A 22,895-nucleotide genomic window follows, 5' to 3' on the forward strand; every position below is an offset into this window, starting at 1 on the left:
GGGACAGCTCGGCGGAGGGGCCAGCGCGGCGGGCGGGCTGCTGCCACTGGGGCTACCGTCTCTCCCGCCTCCCCGCCGCGCAGAAGCCGGACCGCCGGCGGCCGGGCTCCGCAGGGGCGCGGGGAGACAGCCCGCCCTCCCGTATCAGCTTTGGGGCAAAAAGTCCCTGAAACAGGTCACTCTGTATTTATAAGGGCAAAGTGTTTGTTTTACTAAAGAGCGACAATGTCGGCTTTTGCGAAAGGTAAGCTGACGCGCGTTGTAATGTATTTATTTATTGACTCTTCAGCTGTGTGTACTTAAAGCTGTAGGTTTCTTCCCTCACTTATTTCCGTAAAGCTCAGGCAGCGATAGGTACAGCGGCACGATCGGCTGCCGAGCAGTGATGTGCAAGGGCTTGCTCCAAGTGTTATTTGCTGTTTAGCAGCGGGGCCTCTGTCGGCTCGGCTGGGCTCTGCTCGGCTCGGTTGGATGCCTGTCTCTCTGGTGCGGTAGAGGCACACGGTGGAACCAGGCGGTTGTAGCTGCGGGGCTGTTATCCAGTGCCGGTGCAGCGGTGGCATCTAGGGGGGGTCTTGCAAGCACAAATCCCCCCTCTCCGCTAAGCGGTCTGTTAAGCTTGAGGGTGAAAGAGCGCTGGGGTCGAACGTATTTCACTTCTTTTCAGAGTGTATTTTGGCGTTTTCTGATCCCGGTAGGCTCCACTGCTTTCCTTTACTCTCTGCATGTGTGAGCGTGTGTGTACGTGGTCAGAGTTTCCTTTATTGCGAAATGGGGATCCAGCCCACAAGAGGTCATTTTGGGAAGAAAAGCGACTTTGGTGCATTGCTGTGGCAGTTTTCTTCCCCTGCTTTCCCGTGTTCCTAATGGTGCTTGTGTGCTTTTTGTAATGAAATCCGTGCCTGTAGGTTTCCCTAATAGAAATCCATGCAGGCCTATCAACAAATGTAGTGTTGCCCATAGAAGGAACATGAGTAGGTCTTTTGCTATGCGAACTTGGACATTACAGGCAACGAGGGGCCTTGGCAGGCTCTGGGAAATCGCTGTCTCTCTCCCAGTGGATGTCTAGGACAGTTCAACACTGGTGTGTAAATGCATTGACTGTCTGCAACTGTCCTGTAGCACCTGGGCGAAATGCAGAGAGCCAAAGGGAGGAAGCGTTTGAGCCATGTTGCTCAACAGTCCGCTCTGAAAGTTACCAAGATAAGCCCCTTCTTGCAGTCAAACACGTTAGGAAACTACATTCTGAATTGTTCTTTCTAAATGGAGTTGGCTTACCTCAGCCTACTGCTGAAGGTGGCCATCTTGCAGGCAAGTGGTATTATTTATGAAACTGAAAGCTGGAGAGACCTAGGAAAAGATCATAACCAGTTTTTAAAATATTACCAGAGACTTGACAATCATAGAAGCTTTTTACAAAAGTACTTGCCATTGAGATACTCTCTTTTCAGGCTCATAGTACTAAAATGTGTTGCCAGTGTCAAGTGATATATTTAGCATAAGGATCAGCTGCTAGACTGAGGAATCCAGCTGTGTGTGACTGCAACACCTAAACTCTTGGTGTGTGCAGCTGACAGGAGTGGCTTCCTAGGCTGCAGACTTCTGAGTTAGCTCAGGCTAACATGCTCATCTGTTAAGAAGAGAGCACATTTAGGTTTTGCTTCATGTGTGCTTCAGTCCAACATATGTTGTCAAACGTTGCTTCTAGTAGTAGGAAAAGAAAAATGTTTGTAAAGGCTGAGTGGGTATGTTCAGTTCTATAAAATCCAACAAACTACTGTTTCTTATCATTGCACATTATAGTTTGAGTAAGGAGAGATGTTTACCATCATCAGGGATAAAAATTGCCTCGAACTTTTCAGGGGAGTTGGTGGAAGTGAAGGCATTCACTCTGCATAAAGTTTAGCTGAGTGCTACAACTTACTGGCCACCCTTCCTGATTTTTATACAAGTAGTCTGGCTCCAAGGAGACCTAAGTCATATTCTGCTGCAGGTCTTTCTGTGTACTGACTTGGATTGCAAAAGTAATGACAATTGATAACCTTCAGTCCAAAAGATGCCTGTTTTTTTCCACGAGAGAGGGGACTTCTTGCTAGACTTGTCCCATGACTCCCTCCTCTACTGGCTCCTTGTATACCGAGTACCAAGGCAGTGAACTTCTCTTCAGAGTGAATTAATGAACAAACCTAATCAATTTTAATGCATTCTCTGCTTTTAATGTAGAATGAGAGGAGGAAATATGCGCAGGCCCTTAAGTAAGGGGTCACTGCTTTTCTGTTCTTGTGCAGTTTTCCTGAGGACATCTGTCCCTTATTTTGTTTCTGACAGTGTACTAAGACCTCCTTTTTATTAGCTTGATCTGGTTTATCATATTTTGTCTCCTCATACGTCAGTTCTGAAGTCCTGTATCATAAACCAGAAATTCTCAGCCATATACTGTGAGGGCAGGGGCCAGGTTAGCAGTGAGAGCAGAGCACAAAAGTGGGCTAGAAGTAACAGTGGGGGCAGGAGGGTTTGAGTGAAGCTCTCCACGTGTCAGACACCACTATGAGCTTGGTGAAAGAGCTTCACTTTCTCTACTACCTGAGGAAGCTGTTTCTGCCAGAGACATTAAAATAAGATGTCCTGGGTGGTCACTTTCGCACAGCTCAGTTTCTGAAGTCTCAAGTATTTAGTTGTGCTCTTCTGTTCTGTGCTAATCGCCTGCGTGGGCTGGTTCCCCAAGAGTCTTCCACTACCTTATCCCACCCTTTTCTTCCTTCTGATGAGTGTTCAAGAACACAGATCCCATAAAAGTGGGCTTAGGCTGAAATCTGAGGCATTGCTTGCGAAGTATCTTGGAAGAGGCATGTCTGTTTAAAAATGATTAGTGAGTTTATGTCCGCATGTACCCTTGGAAATCTCTTTCTGCAATTATCCAACACCTCTGCCTCCCATCTGACTTTCGGAGGCACAATAACTACTTTTCGTTAAGCCTTAGGAAATTTTCCTTGCTTGTAGGAAATAGCTGCTTTCAGATATGCAGTTACACTGGCCCTTTTGCTTCCTCATTCCTGCTGGGGTGAATAGGGAAATCAACCTTCTCCCAGGCTGTTAAATTTAACAGTAACTCATGTTGAAGGACTGCAGTTGTCATGCATAAATCCCAGGTTCTTCCCAAAAAATCTGAGGGACAGCAACATGGGAATAACCAGTACTGAGTTTGTTTATTTGGAGTGGATGTGTGAATGCTGCTGTCGTGGTGTTGCTTTGGGGGCCTTTAGAGAGTGCCATAGATCACCATCCAGTCCAGATTTTGGTGGGCATCTCTTAAGATAAATGATGAAAATGCCTTGCAGAAGCACCTTAAAAGCAGAAACCCTTTGAGTTGCTATTTCTCTTGTCTGCTTAGTTACAGTATTCAAATTCCTGCGCCAGGCAAACCCATGTTTTTATGGACTCCAGCCATGTCTACCTCTTTCTTTCCCCAAAATAATAATAATAATAATAGTACTCATAATGCTTCCCCAAGCAACCGTGCCCTGGCATGTTGGATCTGGAGGAGATGAGTGGGTGCAGTAGTTGTTAAATGGTCAACATAAACCCTAAATATTCCCTGTTGCCAGTGCAGGGTGCAGCCGACAGCTCTGGTAGCTTTGGTGGGCTGGGCTTTGGTAAGAAGTGTCTCATCTAGCAGGCTGCTCTGCTTGATGCTTGGAATGAGCAACAGGTTGGCTTTGCTTCTCTATGAGGACTTCGGTGATGGAATGTGTTTAGCATTTGCTCATTAAGCTGGAAAGAATTTTTAGTATTTTGTATGTTTTTATATATAAATAATATATATATAAAAAGGCCCCAAACAAACATTATCACACATTTACTTTTATGAATGTTTTTTTCTTTTGATTTGTGATGTTACTTGATCTTTAAATGCTTTTATCTGGTAGATACAAGTCTTGGCTAATATGAGTGAACAGGATTTTCCTACTTGCAGGGAAGTTGCTAGCTGGCTCTGTCTTACTTAGCCTCAGTGTGTTTAACAGCAAGAATGATGGTCCCTGTTGGATACTTGGTATTTGCAGAGTTTCTTTTGAGATGTGTTGCATCATATTGGGAGGTTCAGATGTTTCACAGTCTGATGAACTGTGAGAAATGGCCACTGTTGATGCTGTAGCAGAAATCATGTATTACAACATGTTGCCAGGAGGATTACAAACATATGAAAGCATCTTCTAGCAGTTATTTTTCTGGAAGTTTAAACCATGTTTCAGTGTGCATTAATTCAAAATGTGTGCATGAAAAGACCGTACTTGTAGCTGTTTGGTGTGAACATTCCAAGCTGGTGGAGACCTCCTCATTTTCCTGTAGGAGGAAGTGCTTCCTAATGAAGAGCTGTCCTGCCCATGTTTTTACATGCTTGACCTGGAAAGATATGCCTAGCAGGCTTTCAGCTATTACCTGCTTTTCTACTAAATGAAGCATTTGAATAAAAAAAAGAACCTATTGTTCATTGCACTGTTCTTCTTGAGCTGGCATTTCCCCTGTGTTGCACCTCACACGCTGTGTGCACTGCAGCACTTGTCTGTCTTTTTTTCTCCTCCCCTACCTGCAAAACAGTGCAGTCAGGAAAATGGCTTCTGTGGGCTTCAAAGCAAGGATTAGATACTGTCGCTGAGGCTGTGGAATACTTTGCTTAAAAAACCTAAAATAAAATCAAAAATGTATTAAAATGATCTGCCTCTGGCTTTATTATGTTCAACAACCTTTTAATGCATGTTCTGAATCAGTAAACTTTAAATGCAGGTTCCTCTTCTAACAGTATTTTCTGGCCGTATCACTCTGATCACTTGCAAAGTTTCCTCCCGTCCCTTTTTGCACTAGTATTCAGGGTGTTTCTAAAATCCAGCTATATTTGGCAATACATGACTCTCTGTGTTGCCGAGAAGTGATTACTCAAGGGATTTGGCAGAAATTAAATTAACTGAGGTCTTTAGAGAACATACTCAGAATGTCTTTGGAGAACACGCTCGCTTCAAACACTTTCTGTTGGAAAATAGTCATGTCCTCTCCTGTTTCTTTCTGTGATGTGGACTTTACTGTATAAAACATTTGTGTATTAACTCTTTTTCACTTCCGTGGAGCTTATCACTTTCAAAAGCAAAACAAATGCTGAAGTGATAGACAGACTAATTTTCTGTGTTGCTTAGTAACTGAAACACACGCTGGAGTGTGAAAACGCTCACATGATAAAGTAACAGAGTATTTAGTGGAACAAACTGAAGATCGTGTTAAAGTGCACTGTATAAATCATTAAAGCATATGTTTTTATTTGCTTGTGTGAGCAGAAGGATACTCTTGATCACAATGTTCTACATAAAAGAACTTTTTTAGTAAAAAGCTATTTCACACTTCTACTTGCTAAAGCGTTGAGGCAGTAGGATGTGAATTCCTCGGCTCTATAGCAAAAAAAGTGCACTGCTGTGGATTATGAACTCTTCTTGAGATGGATCATTGGTCTTCTGAGAGTTTTTTGAGTTTTGAGAGAAGAATTGTTGTTCTTTTGGCCCCAATTTAAGGTCTGTTCTCAGAATTACCAAGAATAAAACCTAGATTTATGGAGTGCTAGCACAGTAATAAAATGAGGCTGGACTATATGAGTTTATTAATTTTTAAAAGAAAATTAAAGGCTGTTTGTAGTCTAAATAAGCTACTTTTTGTCTTTTCCCTTTAACCCTTTTATAATTTCTGTTTAAGATTTCAGCAAAGCAATGTCTCAAGCTGGCACTTCACAGTTTCAGGAAGTCATTCGACAAGAGCTGGAGTATTCAATGAAAGTAGAACTTGATAAGATACTCGCGACTGCACCTTCAAATGAGCTAGAGGTAAGGAGCATGACGTGGATGCAATTCAGAGCATGAGAAATTAGATGCAGGAGATAAAGGCAAATATTATGCAGGGAGACAAATTGTAGAATATCATGATCCTTAATTTCAGAATATGCTCTGGTCCTGTGTGGAAGAGTAGCCTGGATGCAGTGTAAATAGACTTTCAGTTCTTATTAACTGGATGACAGAGTTACTAAGTGTTTAATTGCCTTTAGTTAGTAAAGGTTTTCTGTGTAATCTTTAATGGGTTACAGAAAGTGAGGGTAAAGCTTTTACTGTGAAAATTGGGCCAAATTCTAGTGGTTATGATTTTGCCTTGTCTTTTAGGCATCCCAAGTTGCTTTTTTACCTTGAGTCTTAGTGGAAATGAGCTTTTGGTACTTTCTAGAATTTTTGTTAAATTTCAGCAAATCTACTTCAGTGCTGATAAAATTACTCTTATGAGTAGATTGTACATCAAGTTTGTAGAAATGCTTCTGTGATTAAATAGATAGGCATTAAATACCAGCCTTAACTAATGCATTTCTTCTTTGTAGCACACTAAAAATGACCTGGAAGGATTTAAGAAGCTATTTCATAGATTCCTACAAGAAAAGGGACCATCTGTGGACTGGGGGAAGATTCAGAGACCTCCAGAAGATTCTGTAAGTTGCAATGAAGTGACAGTCTGTAAGGAACATAAAACTAGTAATTGCTGCTTATAGTAAATTATGTAGTCACCCATAGAATGAATATATCTGCCATGGTTCTGTAAAATCACATAGGGCAACGCTTTGGGTTCTAACTGAAAAATAATTACTTATTGACATACGTTGTATGTGTTTCTGAACATCAGGTCGTGCTTAACATATGTGTTGAGTACTTTGGTGTTATTTTGTTAGCTGTTCTTTGAGCAGAGGAACAAAATGGGACTGATGCCATCTTACCATTTGGTACCTTCTGTGGAGTAAATGGTAACTTGTGTTGGAAGGGAAGTAGGTAGGGCCCTGGTTGTTCCCATTTCCCACCTGCCTGTGGAAGAAGGTTGCATGCCTCAGATGAAACTGTTTCCAGCAATCCGTGCTGCTAAATAATTTGGAAGGGACATATGGCAAGTGGGCTGGCTTATATAGCTCATTTAGCAACTTCTGTAACCTGCAGCAGCTCAGTAAAAGCGAGGAATCTGAAACAAGCAGTTGACTGGGGTTTTCTGGAGTATAATTTTCTAATGTCATCTATGTTGTTATAACTTAAAACCTACCACTTGAGCTGCTGCTGAAAAAGCACTAAATAGTTCTTTTTTCCAGCACTGTTTAGTACTGGAGTAAATGCTTCCTATTAAAACTAACCATTTTATTGATTCATCTGCAGCCCTAAGGCTGTCTCTTGACTCTTGCATAGCTAACGGTGTAGTTGTGCTATGAATTCTTGCTTTTCCCAGTGTAGTGATCTTGGCATATTGCAGGACTTCTGTGTCCTCACACATTTGTGGTTTCTCTTAGCCTCTCTGTGGTCATTCAATTGAGGCTGTGTTTCCAACTGAAAGGCAGGCTGTCCAGTTACTTCCAGAACAGATGCAGTACTGCTCTCTAAAGCACTGAAGAATGATGCTGGTTTAGAGCAAGTCTAGGGTTTTTCCAAGGTTGAGTGTTTTTTCCTCACTTCAAAAACATGTGATGTCTCTGTCTTCTGTACTGTAACACTGAACGAAGTGTTACTTTGGGGAGAAAAATCCACCTTCAATAAAGAGGCCAAGGTGAGAAACTGGAGTTTTAGCTAACGTGACTTACAAGGAAGACTGTGAAGAAAAAGGGGTTGCTTTTAGTCTAGAGGGGGTGAGAGACTGAGGAGTGATAAGTCTCATACATGTAAAAAGGTATTTGCAACAATGAAAGGAATAAACTGTTTGCTTGGTCAAGATAAGTCCTGGGATTAAATGACAGCAATTTGATGCGAGTGAATGGGCTGCTTTGTGAGAGGGAGACCTATTGTCTGTTTTAAAGTTTTGCACACCTTCAGTGGAAAAACTTTCAAGTTCTATAAAGGACTGAAAATTACCGGGTAGGACATGGGGAGCAGATGTCAGACAGGAGGGTTATGATAAGATGCTGAAATAGACTGATAGGAGATTCCCAGGCATGGCAAGCTGCTTAAAAAAGAATTTAGACAAAGGTCTGAGGTCACAGAGGGCTGAAAGGAGGCAGGATTAGAAAAGAGTTATCTCTTTTCTTCTCTGTGGCCTGTACTGGCTCATTCTCAAATGTGTCCCTTAGCTGTGTAGCAGCTTGTGACAGAGAGAGAGAGAAGGTAAGAATCCTGCCAAATCAAGTTACTCTGGGTCAGATGAGATGCATGTGTGATCTTAAATGAAATTTTGCTTCCTAGAATGACCTGCAAACCAAATAGTCACACTTGGTAAATGTCACAGAAGAAAGCTAGGGAAAAATACCCACCAACAAACTTCCTTCTATGCATTCTTCACATTCATGATTTAGGATTACTTGGATGATATTTAGACTTCCTGATCTGACAGGATGTGGGTTGAGCACTCTCAAAAAGTGAGAGCAAGCTTTTCTTTATTTGCTTAATACAGGAGTTCCATCTCTTCCCTTCCTCAAACCCTACATGGACTTACCCTGCCTTCACCTCCTTTTAACATGTCAGTCATGTAAGGGACATACTGTGAAAAGTGATAATGTGCCTTACACGAAATGCTTTTCAAGTGACCTGCAGCTTAACTTCTCTCAAATTATTCTTTGCTGAGGGGTGATGCCTTCTGGAATTATTAGATAAAAGGTGATTTCTGAGAGACCAGAATTGCAGAATTGTTAGTGTAGCTAGTAATGCAGCTAAGAATAGTAATGTAATGTTCTTACCTAACGTAGGTAAGAACAGTATGTGAGCTTTTAAAAGGGGTAAAGAGTGATTTATTTTAGAAGGGCTTCAGGGTTAAGACTGCACTACTGAGTTCCTTGGGACATGTGGATCCATCTATGAATATATGCAGATTTTCTCTGAGTGTTCAGTTCTATTGAGTTGTCTTTTCCTAGCTATAAACCCTCACAGTATGCTTTCCTTCTGGTCTTTTTAAAACAGCACAGAGACTGACAACAGCACACACAAGACTTTGTTTGGAAATTCACTGGTAATCTCACAAGTGATTTATAATTGCCTGTATGGATGAGCTTGTTTTATGAGGTGCTGTGGCAGAGTGCTGGCTGCTTTTGAGAATCTCTTGCTAAAAGGATCAAGGCCTAGAAAGCATTGACATACTCTCCCCAGTGTGAATTTATTTACCTGTGATTCATAGAATCACGGAATGGTTTGAGTTGGAAAAGACATTAAGATAATCAGTTAGAACCTCCCTGCCATGGACAGGGACGCTTCACCATAGACCATGTTGCCCAAGGCTATGTCCAGCCTGGCCTGGAGAGAGCATCCCTGCCAGGGATGAAGCATTTACCACTTCTTTGGGCAACTTTTTCCAGTGCCTCACAACTCTCACAGTAAAGAACTTCTTTATATCTGACCTGAATTTCCTGTGTTTTAGTTTGAACCCATTACCCTTTGTCTTATTACTACAGTCCCTGATGAAGTCCCTCTCCAGTATCCTTGTAGGTCCCCTTCGGATACTGGAAGGCTGTTATGAGGTTTCCACGCAGCCTTCCCTTTTCCAGGCTGAACAGCCCCAGCTTTCTCAGCCCGTCTTCATACGGGAGGTGCTGCAGCCCCTTGACCATCTTTGTGGCCCTCGTCTGGACTTGCTCCAACAGTTCCATGTGTCTTTTATGTTGAGGATACCAGAAGATTGTTTTGGAAAATTGGTTTGCTGCTTGAACAGTCCAAAGCACTGAGAATTCTGCCAAGTGCAGTCTTCAGCTGGTACCTAGTAGAGCTCAGAGTATCTGTTTAGGCATTTATGTGCATATGTGTGTGTATCTATAAAAAAATAAAAGCACCAAAAAAATGTGCCAAAGTGTGGGGTTTGGTGGGGTGGGGGGGAATTTGTGTTTATTTTTAACAGCTTAAAAAAGTTCCTTGACAGTTTATTGCATTTATAGGCTTTGTCTTTTAATTTTCTACCTTACATAAGTGACTTCTGACTTTCTGATTAGGTCGGAAAGGTTTTCAGGCTTTTTCCCAATGCCACAGGACTGTGCTATGCAGGGGCAGAATTTCTGATCAGACTTCCATGGGTCATGTAATGTGTTACCGTTGTACTTGTTCTTTGAATGTAGCTCTCTATTCTTTCCTGAAGCATCTGCTGATAAGTAAAGGCTCTTGCCAGTAAATTGAAACAGAAGTGATTGTCTTGTAATATTCCTCCATTTTTTATCTGCAATGGGAGATTTCATCCCTGACCTCCATGTTTTCCTTAATACTAAAGGACAAGCAACTTGTAAGCTCCACACAATGATAACAGAAGATTGAACCCACTTCACACTATATTGGTAAACATGTGACTTGTTTTTTCCTTCCAGATGCTTTGCTTCCATATGTCCAAATGCTTGCAGTGGTAGCTAGCATAGTTGAGACCCATTACTGTTGCAGTCTTCAGAGAGGAAAGTATACCTAGTCAGAATGGCAGTTAACAAGGAGGAGGAGATAAAGAATGTGGACATGGGAAGTGTAATTTAATCCTGTTAATATAGATTGCAACAATCTGTTTGAATTGGAAGCAATAGCAAAGTCCTGCTGAGAGGACTGAGAGCTACAGTGATTGAGTAAACCTCAGAGTTGCAATGTAAACATCATCTAGGATGTAAAGAGAGCATCCAAAGCAATGTGTGAAAGGAGCTTGTCTATCAGAGGCTTTTTTTCTCCAGCAGTTGGATTCTTGTCTGTAGGTGAGGTTGTCATCTCAATGAACTAAATTATGAAGGAAAAGAATGAATATCATGGGTTTACTCAAAAACCAAAATATTTTACTAATCTTAAACTCTGGAAACAGATTTTAAGGGTTCACTTGTTGCTATTTCTTAAACTGTCCCTTGGTGCTGAGTAAATATTTCTTTGTTGCTCTGTAAGTACATATTGACTAACATGGGTGTATTCCTTTCCAGTCTTCCCACGAAGACAGCCCTGATGCTCATTTTGTCTGTCTCTGACAAACTCTTGCAAACCTCCTTGCAGTAGGAGTATGCTTCTGAAATCTGTTAGTCAAACTCCTAACGTTGTCTCATGCAAACTGTTCTGAAAATCACTTCTGTGACATTGTCTGCAAAACCAAAAGAAGCTACATATGTCATCTTAGAACAATCCCAAACCACAGTTTTGAGACATGTCTCAAATGAGTGATGCTGTAGTCACAGAATCATAGAATCAACTAGGTTGGAATCTAGGTTTAAGATCATCAAGTCCAACCATTACTCCAGGACTGCGAAGACCACCACTAAACCATATCACTGATGCCATTGGCCTTCTTGGCTGACTGGGCACAAGCTGCTGATATTCAGCTCTGTCAATCAGCACCCCCAGGTCCTTTTCCATGAGCAGCTTTCCAGCCACTCTGCCCCAAGTCTGTAGCATTGCATGGGGTTGTTGTGGCCCAAATGCAGGACATGGCACTTTCCCTTGTTGAACCTCATACCATTGGCTACAGACTACCAACCCAGCCTGTCCTGATCACCCTGCCGAGCTTCCCTACCCTCCAGCAGATCAACACTCCCACCCAACCTGGTGTTGTCCACAAATTTATTGAGGGTGCACTTGATCCCCTCATCCAGGTCATTGAAAAAGATACTAAACAGCACTGGCCACAAGCCCTGAGGGACGCTACTAGTGACTGGTCACCAACAAGATGTGATAAAATTTACCACCACTCTTTGGGCTTGGCCATCCAGCCAGTTTCCAACCCAGTGAAGAATACACCTTATCCAGGCCATGAGCAGCCTATTTCTCCAGGAGAATGCTGTGGAAGACAGTGTCAAATGCTTTACCGAAGTCCAAATAAACAATGTCCACAGTCTTTCCCTCATCAACCAGCAGACATCTGGTATATTGAAGTCCCCCACAAGAGCAAGGGCAAGTGATGGTGAAAATTCTTCCAGCTGTTTGAAGAAGACTTCATGTGTAGCTTCATCCTGGTTGGATGGTCTGTAACAGACTCCTACTAGGATATCTGCGTGGTTGGCCTTCCCCCTGATCTTCACCCACAAACATTCAGCCTTCTCACTCACAACATTGAGTTCAAAGCAGTCGATGCACTCCCTGACATACAACACAACCGCACCACCTCTCTTTCCTTGCCTGTCCCTTCTGAAGTGCCTGTAGCCATCTTTTGCAGCACTCCAATCATGTGAATCGTTCCACCACATTTCTGTGATGGTGGTTATGTTATGATTTCCCTGCTGCACAATGGCTTCCATGCTGCGGGCATTGGCATAGATGCATTTAAGTTGCCCTCAGTCTGGGCTCCAACAGTGGCATGCTACCCCATGGCTCATGTCTGGCAAGCCTGGTGTTATCCCCTTCCCCCTTCAAACCTAGTTTAAAGCCCTCTCTGTAAGCCCTGTTAGCTCCTGGGCTAGGATCCTTTTCCCCCTTTGGGACAGGCATACCTTGTCTGTTGCCAGCAGACTTGGTGCTGTACGAACTTGACTGATGGTCAAAAGCCCCAAAGTGCTGGTGCTGACGTCAGTCATGGAACCAGGAATTAGATTTTTCTGATGTAACCATTGACATTGATTGAGACTGGCAGGAGGGATGGGAACACTGCTTGGGCTCCTGAACCCTGCACCAGTCACCCTAAGGCTCTGAAATCCTTCTTGAGTCCCCTTAGGCTTCTTGAAGAGGTTTTCTCATTGCCTGTCTGGAAGACTAATAAAGGATTGTAGTCACAGGGCCATACTAGACGAGTGAGTTTTCTGGTGACGTCCCTTACCTTGCCTCCAGGGAGGCAGCAGACTTCCCTGTGAGTCTGATCAGGCTGACATGGGGCCCTTTGCTCCCCTTAGGGTGTAGTCAGCAATCACCACCACTCTTTTTCCTAGTAGAGGTGGTTGTAATATGAGATGTTCTCTGACTCTTTTGTGGGAGCTCTTCTGACCTGGATGATCCCTTATCATCATCTTCCTCAGTTTTTGATCCTCAAGTACAGGGGTCTTGAATCTGTTGTAAAGGGAAATGCATGAGGCAAGTAAGATGTAAATAAGCCATGTCATTCCTGCCTGGTTTTGTTCCTGAAGTATTTCCCCCTCAACACTGGCTTGGCAAGTCCACTGTTCCAGACCCTTAGAGTAAGAATTGATTTTCATTACTGTGGGGCACTTCTCATGCTTGTGTATATACTAAGAGGTGATGAGTTAGTTCTTCATATTGATGCCTACACATGACAGGAACAGCTAGATGATGGCACTGGCAGCCAGCAGTCCTGATGCTGCAACAATCCTGCTTGAACTGGAGTTCTTGACATTTGTTATTCTCTGAATTAAAGACCCTTCAATATCCAGGGCTTCTTTGCCTAGTTGTTATTTCCAATGCCTGTGCCAGAGGAACTGAAATATTTAGCAAGGCTAAGTTATAAATCGTGTGTTGTAGCTGATGCAACATCCAGTGAACTAAGTCCTTGATGGAGCCATTAACTTTGTCAGGATTTTACTCTGAGCTTAATGTGTAAGTGATTTTCAGGCATGATAGCAAAGGCATGAAAAGGTAGTTGGCGCTTCAGCGAAAGCAGATGATTTTGAGGCAGTCTGGCCCTGAACTGAGTGGCAGACTGCCTGCTTTTTGGAAAGCTATGTTGTGAATGTTGCAAGGAGAACGTAGTGAGACTTGAGATCATTTTTTTGGCTGTTCAGATGGTTTCTGAGCACTGTGGGTGTGACTCACATCCCACCCCGCTAAAGCTCAAACCTCAATGTTTTAAATGCAGTCGGAGTCTAATATGGAATGGTATTGGCCTTGGAGTGGATGGGAAGTAGTAAATCTGGAATGTAAATCTCGGTAGATCCTGCTGGTAAGGAGTTGTTCATTAAGCTTTCTAATGGTCCTTCAGTACATCAAAATCAATGTTCATCAGTACATTGAAATCAGTGTTCATCATCTTTTAGTGAGAAGAAGGGTTGTTTTTCAAGGTGTCTACCCAGCCTGAACACAATCTCTCTTGTCGACAAAACACAGCAAAGTTCTGCTTTTTGCACACTTCTGTTCCTGAAAAGTTCTAGGGGCTTTGGAAGGAAGTTTCTGCACGTGTCCTGTATGAAATGGCAGTGGTTGTGTTGCTGCTTGCTGCCTGAGCTGTGCTAACTCCATTTGGAGTGATCTTATTTTTAAACATGCCATAAGCTTTCTAGATTCCGTAAGGCAGAATTTCCCTAATGTGAGGGATCCGCTCTAATCTGCTCCCTGTGGCGTACTGGAATGCTGGAATACACAAACTCTCCTCTCTACCCCCGCACATCCGGGTGAGAAATATGACTCTTGTTCCAGTGCAACATGAATTTCCATTCAAACCTCAGCCTGACTTGCCCAAAGCAAACAGTTCTGAAAGCTACTCTGTATGTATTTGTTTTTGGAAGTCAGTTGTGGATCTTACACACCCCTTACCAGAGCTAGAATAAATTCCTCGCTGCTAGAATACACACAGCACTGAAACACCAAGGTTTTTCTTCACAAGAAGATCTCTAGAAGGGCAGGCAAAAGGATAATTGTATTGATTTTGCTCTTAACAGTTTTGGCATGATACTTATCACTGCATTGTTACCTTTGTTTCTTTGACTTAGGTGCTTTGGCTTAGGGGATAAACAGTGCCTAATGCAAGGCGAACAGTTAATACACGCCTGATTTTGCTCTCCATTACTAGCCCCAAATGTAGCCCATACTCTGTAAATCCGTAGGATACAGCTGTCAGCAAGGTAGAAGACTTTCTGCAAGGTTTAATGTGACCTGGGTGATGTGGCCTGGGTAAAGTCATCCTGAAAATAGCAGGATAAGAACTAGGAACTTTCTTCCACTTTTTAGCATACTGTTGAAAGAGATAAATTATTATATAGTACTAATAGTTGGAATAAAAATTGGTTTAAACTGAGTCAAAGAACCAACCTTTTGTCAAGAATGTTGCCTTTGACAACCTCAAAGCAAAGTTTAAGCTGTTTGTGGAAGAAAATTCTTATGTTCTGCATGCAGGGCCTGTGTTCCTGAATAGTGGCCTGACTGAAGGGGATCATCTTACAGGGGAAATGAGTTAGATGGCTCACAAGAAGACCTCTCTCCTTCTGCAGGATAAGAGGAGGGTTGTAGAAACCGGCATAACTGACCTGACTTCTTCCTTACCCCTCTTCACTCTTAAGTCAGTCCCCTCTAGCTGGAAGAGCAGAGACATCGTTACATCTGGATGAAGCTGATTGTGACTCGTGTCACAAAACCTATAGAACCTCTCAAGAAGAGAGGTTATTGTAGCAACAAATAGGGTTATTTGTATTTTGTAACAAATCAGATTATTGCAGACTCATTCTGCAAATATTCTTTAGTAAATCCTGTAAATAAATGTGGATGTTATTGCCAGATTTGAAGTTTTGAAGGTTTTTAGCAGAAAGCAGTTCCCTTCCAAATATCTGACTGCTGAGGCTTGGTTGGTTGTTTTTACAGATCCAGCCCTATGAGAAGATAAAGGCCAGAGGACTGCCTGATAACATTGCTTCTGTCTTGAACAAGCTGGTGGTTGTGAAACTAAATGGCGGCTTGGGCACAAGCATGGGTTGTAAAGGCCCAAAAAGCCTCATTGGGGTGCGGAACGAGAACACCTTCTTGGATCTTACGGTTCAGCAGATTGAGGTAACTTCTGATGGGCTTTGCTTTCTGTGCTGGAGGAAGCAAGACACACTGAGCTTTGCTGCATGACCCTTGAAGAGAGATTACAGTGGAAGCTTGCCAAAAAGGAAGAGGAGAAGGACATTAGGTCTGGTCATGGTTGCTAGTGGTGAAGTGAGGAATTGCTTTAGAACGAATAGGCATGAAAGGGACAGAGCAGCCAGCGATTGAACTCTGTTCACTCAGTGCACGTTAGCACAAGTGTAATTCAGCCTGTGCACACCGACCAGTGCTGATTGTCTCCAGAAACACCATTAATCAAGCTGTAGAGCTGGACTGGTGTGGCTCACTCCTGTTTCTGCCTCCTCCAGGTGCAAATTTGAGTTTAGCTTTTTAAAAGCCTTTTTTATGTGTGTTAGAACAAAGCTCTTCAGAACAGCTCCAAGTTCCTTGTTGAATTAAAACACTCATGCTCAAAGAGATTGCTGGCATTTTCCTCTAAAGAAAGAGAAGTAAAAGAAAATAACAGCTGCTGGTGTTGAGAGGACATTTCAGCTTATGTTTTTAATGCAGAATATTCCTCACACAGCAGATAATTATGATGCTCATTAGAGTAGGAAATTGGGCGTGCCTGTTCCATGGTTTCTGGAGCTCCAACAGCTTTTGCCTCAGTGTGGTGTTTGTTTGGAGTGACTCTCCCATGTCTGTTAGACACTTCTACAGCAGACTTAAATTTATACCCAGCTAATGCAGCCCTATTCCTCTACTGCTGTGGGTGCTTTCTCAGAAGGGTCCTGGTGGAAGCCTCTGACTGCACCAGAGGGTAATGATCCCAGCCACTCCCCAGCAGACGAGGACTATCTGATATATAAAGCTTAAAACTCACTGAAGTACCTTTTTTTATCTGCACATTCATTTTTGGAGGAGTGCTGTTGTGTTTTTTGATTTTTGCCTGTGCACATGGAAATGCTCTCCTGTTATTTCAGCTTCATTCTATAGATTTCCAGGGTGATGTTCCATTTTGTACTCTTGATACTCCTGTCATCTCATAGCCTGCCAAGACAGCTCCAAAGTGAAACTTCACCTGACAGACTGCAGTAATTGGAGAGAGAACATGCCTTTTCTAATCAACAGGAGCCTAAAATTTAAAATCATTATTTTGTGGTGGTGTGCTTTTCAAATTTTAAATCTCAATGCAGATTTTAAACCAAAGATTAATTCTACATTAATTATTGTGGCCCTTATCTTTACTACTTAGAAGGATTTGTTTTCCTTTACCTAATTTAGTATCCTTTCTGTCAGCATAAGCACATCTTGCTTTCATGCCATGCATTTATTATTTTCAGTCTGTTTTATCTACTTTTTTTCTCCCAAAACCTCAGGTGTCAGGAGTTAAAGCTAACAATACATGCTGAATTTACCATTTCTTTCCCATCTCAGCATTTAAACAAATCCTACAACACCGATGTTCCTCTTGTTCTCATGAATTCATTCAACACTGATGACGACACGAAGAAAATCTTGCAGAAGTACAGTCATAGCCGGGTGAAGATATATACTTTTAATCAGAGCAGGTATCACAAAGCTTCTGCACTTGGGTTGAAAGGCAAAGCTGGTTTGCATTTCTTCACATTCCCAATGGTGTGGGGTTTGAGATGCGGCAGCAAAATGTCTTCTGTACCCAGGTTTAGTCTCCATTTTGGGCTTCTCTGTAAGACTGAAGCATCACGATGTTAAGCAGAGTTAAAGGCTTTATATTAAAATTAGGGAGAGGGGTGTGTGGGGATGACAGTTTCTATGGAATGCATGGATAATGGTGTACTGGATGCTGGCCACTTGGTTCCTGAACTTGCTTTTTGGGTACCTGGGCTTTGGAGGGAAAGAGAACATGGCTTCTGTATCAAGAACAACCTCTAATGTGAAGTGGCTGATGATGTTAGAGGTGTGCTCAGCATGCTCTGTCAGAGGAAAGCTGTTTTACAGCATGGTCTGAGAACTGTGGCTTTAAATCCTTGAATAAGAGACTGAACTCTGCAACTTCTCAGTGATAGCTCAGTATTTGGATGGGTCTTTCAATTTGGTGTACTTACACCCATCTCGAAACATGGTATCTTCAAAAGCTGTATGGAAAAGCCTATGTAATTGCACCTTTACTCTTCTATTTTGTTTTCCTTCATGTTAGTCTGATGTTGGTGAGAACTTAACATAGCCCATTGTCTCCCCAGGTATCCCAGAATTAACAAGGAAACTCTGCTGCCGATAGCCAAGGATGTATCTTACTCAGGAGAGAATACAGAGTGCTGGTATCCCCCAGGCCACGGTGATATCTATGCCAGTTTCTATAACTCTGGTCTGCTGGATAACCTCATCGCAGAGGGGAAGGAGTATATTTTTGTGTCCAATATAGATAACTTGGGTGCCACTGTGGACCTTTACATTCTTAACCATCTTATGAACCCACCCAACGGAAAACGCTGTGAATTTGTCATGGAGGTGACAAACAAAACCAGGGCGGATGTGAAGGTAAAGGGAGTTGGTTGTGGAAGTGTTTCTGAATGCTTGGCGTGTTGGTAACAATCACAGCCTCTTGTCTCTTCTGTATGCATGAATTCAGACATACATTACATCTTCTTAGTGCTATTTCAGGCAGCATTTAACACATCAGCTGTGATCTAATTCGAGATGCACAAAATCAGCAAGTTTATGAAGTTCTCATCCATGCAACAAATTGGATCTAGGTTCTGGGCAGCACCAGACAAGGACAGCCTGGACTTGGCTGATGACTGAGAACACAAGTGACTTCTGCAGGGTGCTGGTCACAGCCTCCAGGCTGTCACTTCCACAGGGAGGAGTCTGAGGATGGTAAAAGCAGAGCACTGAGGAGTGGGATCCAGCAGTTTTATCTCCACTGAACTGTAAACCACCTCAGCCACTTACCCAGCTGTCAGTCTGCATTGCACAGCTCTGCTTGCCTCTCAGCCTGCCCAAACCCCTTGACTTTGTACAAAGTCAAGGTCTGACAACTTGTGAGATGTTTATGGCACATACTAAATACTTCCAGTGTGCAGTAGTTCATCCTGTAACTGTACTTTGCCTCTTTTAAATGTGAGGATGGGGAGGAAATGTGATTTTTCTCTGTATCCATTAGACATTAAAAAAGCTCTGGCTTGGTCCTGTGAAACCACAGAAATGCACTGTAGGAATACAGTTCAGGTAACTGAAGTACCACTTGTTTCTCTGTAAGTGCCACAAGTACAGAACTATTGGATTTCATTTAGATTTTGCTCCGTAATCTGGCAGAGGACTGCTGAAGGTGACTTTTTACAACAGCAGCACTTGCAAATGATTCTCAGCAACTTTCCTTACAAGAATTAACTGTCTTGGACTGCTGAAACATGATCATTTAACAGTTCTGACTGTACTTTAAACATACTCTATAATTAGTAACCTGGTAGATAACACAAGCAACATGTTTTCACCCAGGTTCAACTTTAAATGCCAGCAAACCAGTGTGTCTGTTTTCGGATGAGGGGAGAGTTTCTCATGAACAAGACTTCAATCTTCTTCTCTACCCTTTGCAGGGTGGCACGCTCACGCAATACGAAAACAAGCTGAGGCTTGTGGAGATAGCTCAGGTCCCGAAAGCACACGTGGATGAATTCAAGTCCGTGTCCAAATTCAAAATCTTCAATACCAACAATTTGTGGATTGCTCTGTCTGCGATTAAAAGGCTGCAAGAGAAAAACGCTATTGACATGGAGATCATTGTTAACCCAAAGGTAATCCGCTAGGAAGATGTTAGAGGAAACAGATTCAGAAGTGTTTCTTTCTAGGTAACTGAACAGGGACTGCTGCCTTCAGAAAGGAGCCGCTATGTTGGCTCTGACTTAGGCTCAGCATTAGTTCTGGGTACTGTTACCGGCTGGTTATGTTGACATAAGTTTTCTCTTCCAGACCCTGGATGGAGGCTTGAACATCATCCAGCTGGAGACTGCAGTTGGTGCTGCTATTAAGAGTTTTGAGAACTCTCTAGGGATAAACGTACCTCGTAGTCGTTTTCTGCCTGTTAAGACCACGTCAGATCTCTTGCTTGTGATGTCCAACTTGTATAGCCTTAATGCTGGATCCCTAACCATGAGTGAGAAGCGAGAATTTCCAACAGTGCCTCTTGTCAAACTGGGGAGTTCTTTCACAAAGGTAAACTCCTGTAATTACACTTTGGGCTTTATCTTTTTGAATAAAAACAGTCCATAGCAATAACTAACTGAAAAGTGAGGCTTAGTTTTATCAACCTCTGCTCATCATCTGAGCTTTTCCATGTGCATGCATGATGTCATACTGCTGTTGGGTGCTCCTTTACCCTGTTCTTTGGGGAAACAGAAGGTGAATTGGGCTTTGGGTGCTCTCTAGAGCTTGTCCAACATGGGTTAGATGCTGCCCTTGCTGTTTCTCATAGTTACCTCTGAAAAAAATGTCATAGAATCATAGAATCACAGAATGGTTTGGGTTGGAAAGGACCTTAAGATCATCAAGTTCCAGCCCCCCTGCCATGGGCAGGGACACCTCACACTAAACCATGTCACCCAAGGCCTCATCCAACCTGGCCTTGAACACCACCAGGGATGGAGCATTCACAGCTTCCTTGGGCAACCCATTCCAGTGCCTCACCACCCTTACAGTAAAGAATTTCTTCCTTATATCCAATCTAAACTTCCCCTGTTTAAGTTTGAACCCGTTACCCCTTGTCCTGTCACTACAGTCCCTGGTGAATAGTCCATCCCCAGCATCCTTATAGGCCCCCTTCAGATACTGGAAGGCTGCTATGAGGTCTCCACGCAGCCTTCTCTTCTCCAGGCTGAACAGCCCCAACTTTCTCAGCCTGTCTCCATACGGGAGGTGCTCCAGACCCCTGATCATCCTCGTGGCCTCCTCTGGACTTGTTCCAACAGTTCCATGTCCTTTTGATGTTGAGGACACCAGAACTGCACACAATACTCCAAGTGAGGTCTCACGAGAGCAGAGTAGAGGGGCAGGATCACCTCCTTCGACCTGCTGGTCACGCTATGTCAATAGCAGGTTGCTTTCAAAGTAGCAATTCCTGCATTAACTCAGATGTAGACACTAGAAAGGTCCCTGACAGGAGTTCTCAGGAAGCTCCCACACTTGTCTTGATCCACAGATGAATTTAAAACTGTCCCTGTTCTTTCCTCTATCCAAAAGGTTCAAGATTACCTGCGGAGGTTTGAAAGTATTCCAGACATGCTGGAGCTGGATCATCTCACAGTTTCAGGTGATGTTACATTTGGGAAGAATGTTTCATTAAAGGTGAGTGTGTAATTGGAATGCTCGTGCAATTAAAACGTGACTGATCTCTGGTCCCTAGTAACTGATCCTGCCTCAGCCAGGGCCTTTACACACAGTCCATGGAAGCACTCCTAGGAATTAACTGGCCACTACAGCTCCTTCCCTGTACAGTTCTAGTGAGAGATGAGGCTTATCTGTGAACCTTGGAAACCCCACCGACCTCAGGATGCTGGGTCCAAACCAAGGCCCAGTTCTTTGTCAATTAGCACCTACCACCTTGCTGTCCAGGCCGCTTTACAGCCACAGGCCCCTTCTTATCAGTTGGGGTTCTTGATTTATTGGTAGATGTTGAAGCTGAACAAGTTCCTTTCTCTCTCAAATTCTTCCTTAGGATCTGGCCAGTCCCAAGCAGAATTTTGTCATGGTCCTGTATCAGTCCAGGGCAGTTTAGCTGCTGCCACAAGATCAGTGGTGCAGCCACTCAAACTGAGGCTGTTACCAGTGTGCATGCTCAGATGCGTGTCTCTTCCCAGTTCTGTGTATTTGCCTCTAGTGGCAAGCTGTACTACAACATACTCATGTGGGCAACATTTTTCCACCTAAGAGCAAGCACACACGATAAGAGTGCTTACAGCAAGCACGTGTCTTCAAAGAAGGGATCAGCTCTGCTTATAAACTGATAGTATCTAGTATGCTGGTAATTGTAGTGTTTCCAGTATTGCTTGTTTAAAACCTTTGTTGTGGGGAGAAAAAACAAACAGTCTACGCAAAAACAATACAACTGGCTGCATCCAGGACCTGGCTGTGTTACAGCTGGCACCTCACATGTCCTCCAGACAGCGCTTCACTTGCTTGGTCCAAATCAACACATACTATAGAGTTGTTTTCTTTCCTGTACGTCCAGGGAACAGTTATCATCATCGCAAATCATGGTGACAGAATTGACATCCCAGCTGGAGCTCTACTAGAGAACAAAATCGTCTCTGGCAACCTGCGGATCCTGGACCACTGAGTGGGTGAAAGAGCACGGTCAGTGCTGCAGACTGCTGTGCTAAACCAGCCTCCTGATGGAAGAACCTTTTAAGCATTAGAAATATAAGTACACAGAGGGCCTACGCTTTGTCATCTCCATAGTACCCTGCAGTATTAATTTCCAATTACTTTCTCGTGCTTATCTCGTTAAGCAGACACATAGCGCCATGGATGTGCGTGAGTAACGCTTCAGTCCTTCAAAGAGATTCTGTAACTCAGTTAATATAACCTTGAAGTGCAATACTGTTTGTCTGGCGGTAAGATGGACAGATCTTCTTTGATAAGAAGTGAAGAGGCACGCCTCTGACATTTAGTAGTTTTGAATTGCTTGTAACTGCAGAAATCAAGCTGTGAAGCAATACAGGTGGGACAACGTGGTTAGCTACGCGTGTGTCTTTCATCAAGGCACAGTTGAAAACCAAACGTTTCACTACTGCTAAATGGGCTGTTAAAACCCCTGTAGTTCATGTGCTCACAACTCTCCCACCCCAAAGCCCTCTTCAGCCTCCCCAGACTACAAGCGCAATGTCTCATCCCAGTTGTACGTTGCGATAGTTGGGGTGAGGCTGCCGATACCTCCATTTCTGTATCGTGAGAGTGGGAATCGTCGCTGTTCCAAACTCACCCAAAGAATCCAATACTTGAGAAAAATGCCTCAGTTATCCACGTGTGGTGTTTGCTTTTTCACATCCCCTTTAAGACTGGATCTCCTGTTCATATCCGAAGCCTCAATCTGCCCTCTTCTTTTTCAATAAATGGATCACGTTGACTACACCCATGTTCCTATTGTCACAGCCATGTATGTTAATTTATCTTCTCTTGAGTCATTTCTAAATTTGTACAGGAATCGAAATCCCTGTCCCGATCACTATTGATTTCTTAATGTTTCTCTTGTATTTACATGCAGACAACTTTTATTTTATAAGCTTAGTATAACACTGGTATGTATCATTAAAGAAGTTGGTC

General features: G+C 43.1%; 2 protein-coding genes across 2 annotated transcripts in view; one reads left to right on the top strand and one right to left on the bottom strand.

Moving 5' to 3' along the window:
• On the top strand, positions 1-22,894 carry UGP2 (UDP-glucose pyrophosphorylase 2). The gene is made up of 10 exons (XM_080615217.1): positions 1-244; positions 5,734-5,861; positions 6,401-6,508; positions 15,432-15,617; positions 17,034-17,167; positions 17,819-18,116; positions 19,175-19,372; positions 19,548-19,790; positions 20,814-20,918; positions 21,802-22,894. The coding sequence occupies exons 1-10, from the start codon at positions 226-228 to the stop codon at positions 21,907-21,909; spliced, it is 1,527 nt and encodes a 508-aa protein (XP_080471343.1). The 5' UTR covers positions 1-225; the 3' UTR covers positions 21,910-22,894.
• VPS54 (VPS54 subunit of GARP complex) overlaps positions 19,200-22,895 on the bottom strand; it is a 55,132-nt gene continuing 51,436 nt past the window's right edge. The window contains exon 25 of the transcript XR_013956575.1: positions 19,200-19,324. The gene's annotated coding sequence lies outside the window, so the exon portion shown is untranslated. The remainder of the gene's footprint in view (positions 19,325-22,895) is intronic.

The sequence above is a fragment of the Psittacula echo genome (assembly GCF_963264785.1).
Source record: "Psittacula echo genome assembly, chromosome: 4".
Taxonomy (NCBI): Eukaryota; Metazoa; Chordata; class Aves; order Psittaciformes; family Psittacidae; genus Psittacula; species Psittacula echo.

Excerpts from the sequence above, each read along its gene's own strand:
- UGP2 (XM_080615217.1), top strand. Across the intron at positions 19,373-19,547 it reads AGATCATTGTTAACCCAAAG|ACCCTGGATGGAGGCTTGAA; the intron begins GTAATCCGCTAG and ends TTTCTCTTCCAG. Across the intron at positions 19,791-20,813 it reads TGGGGAGTTCTTTCACAAAG|GTTCAAGATTACCTGCGGAG; the intron begins GTAAACTCCTGT and ends TCTATCCAAAAG.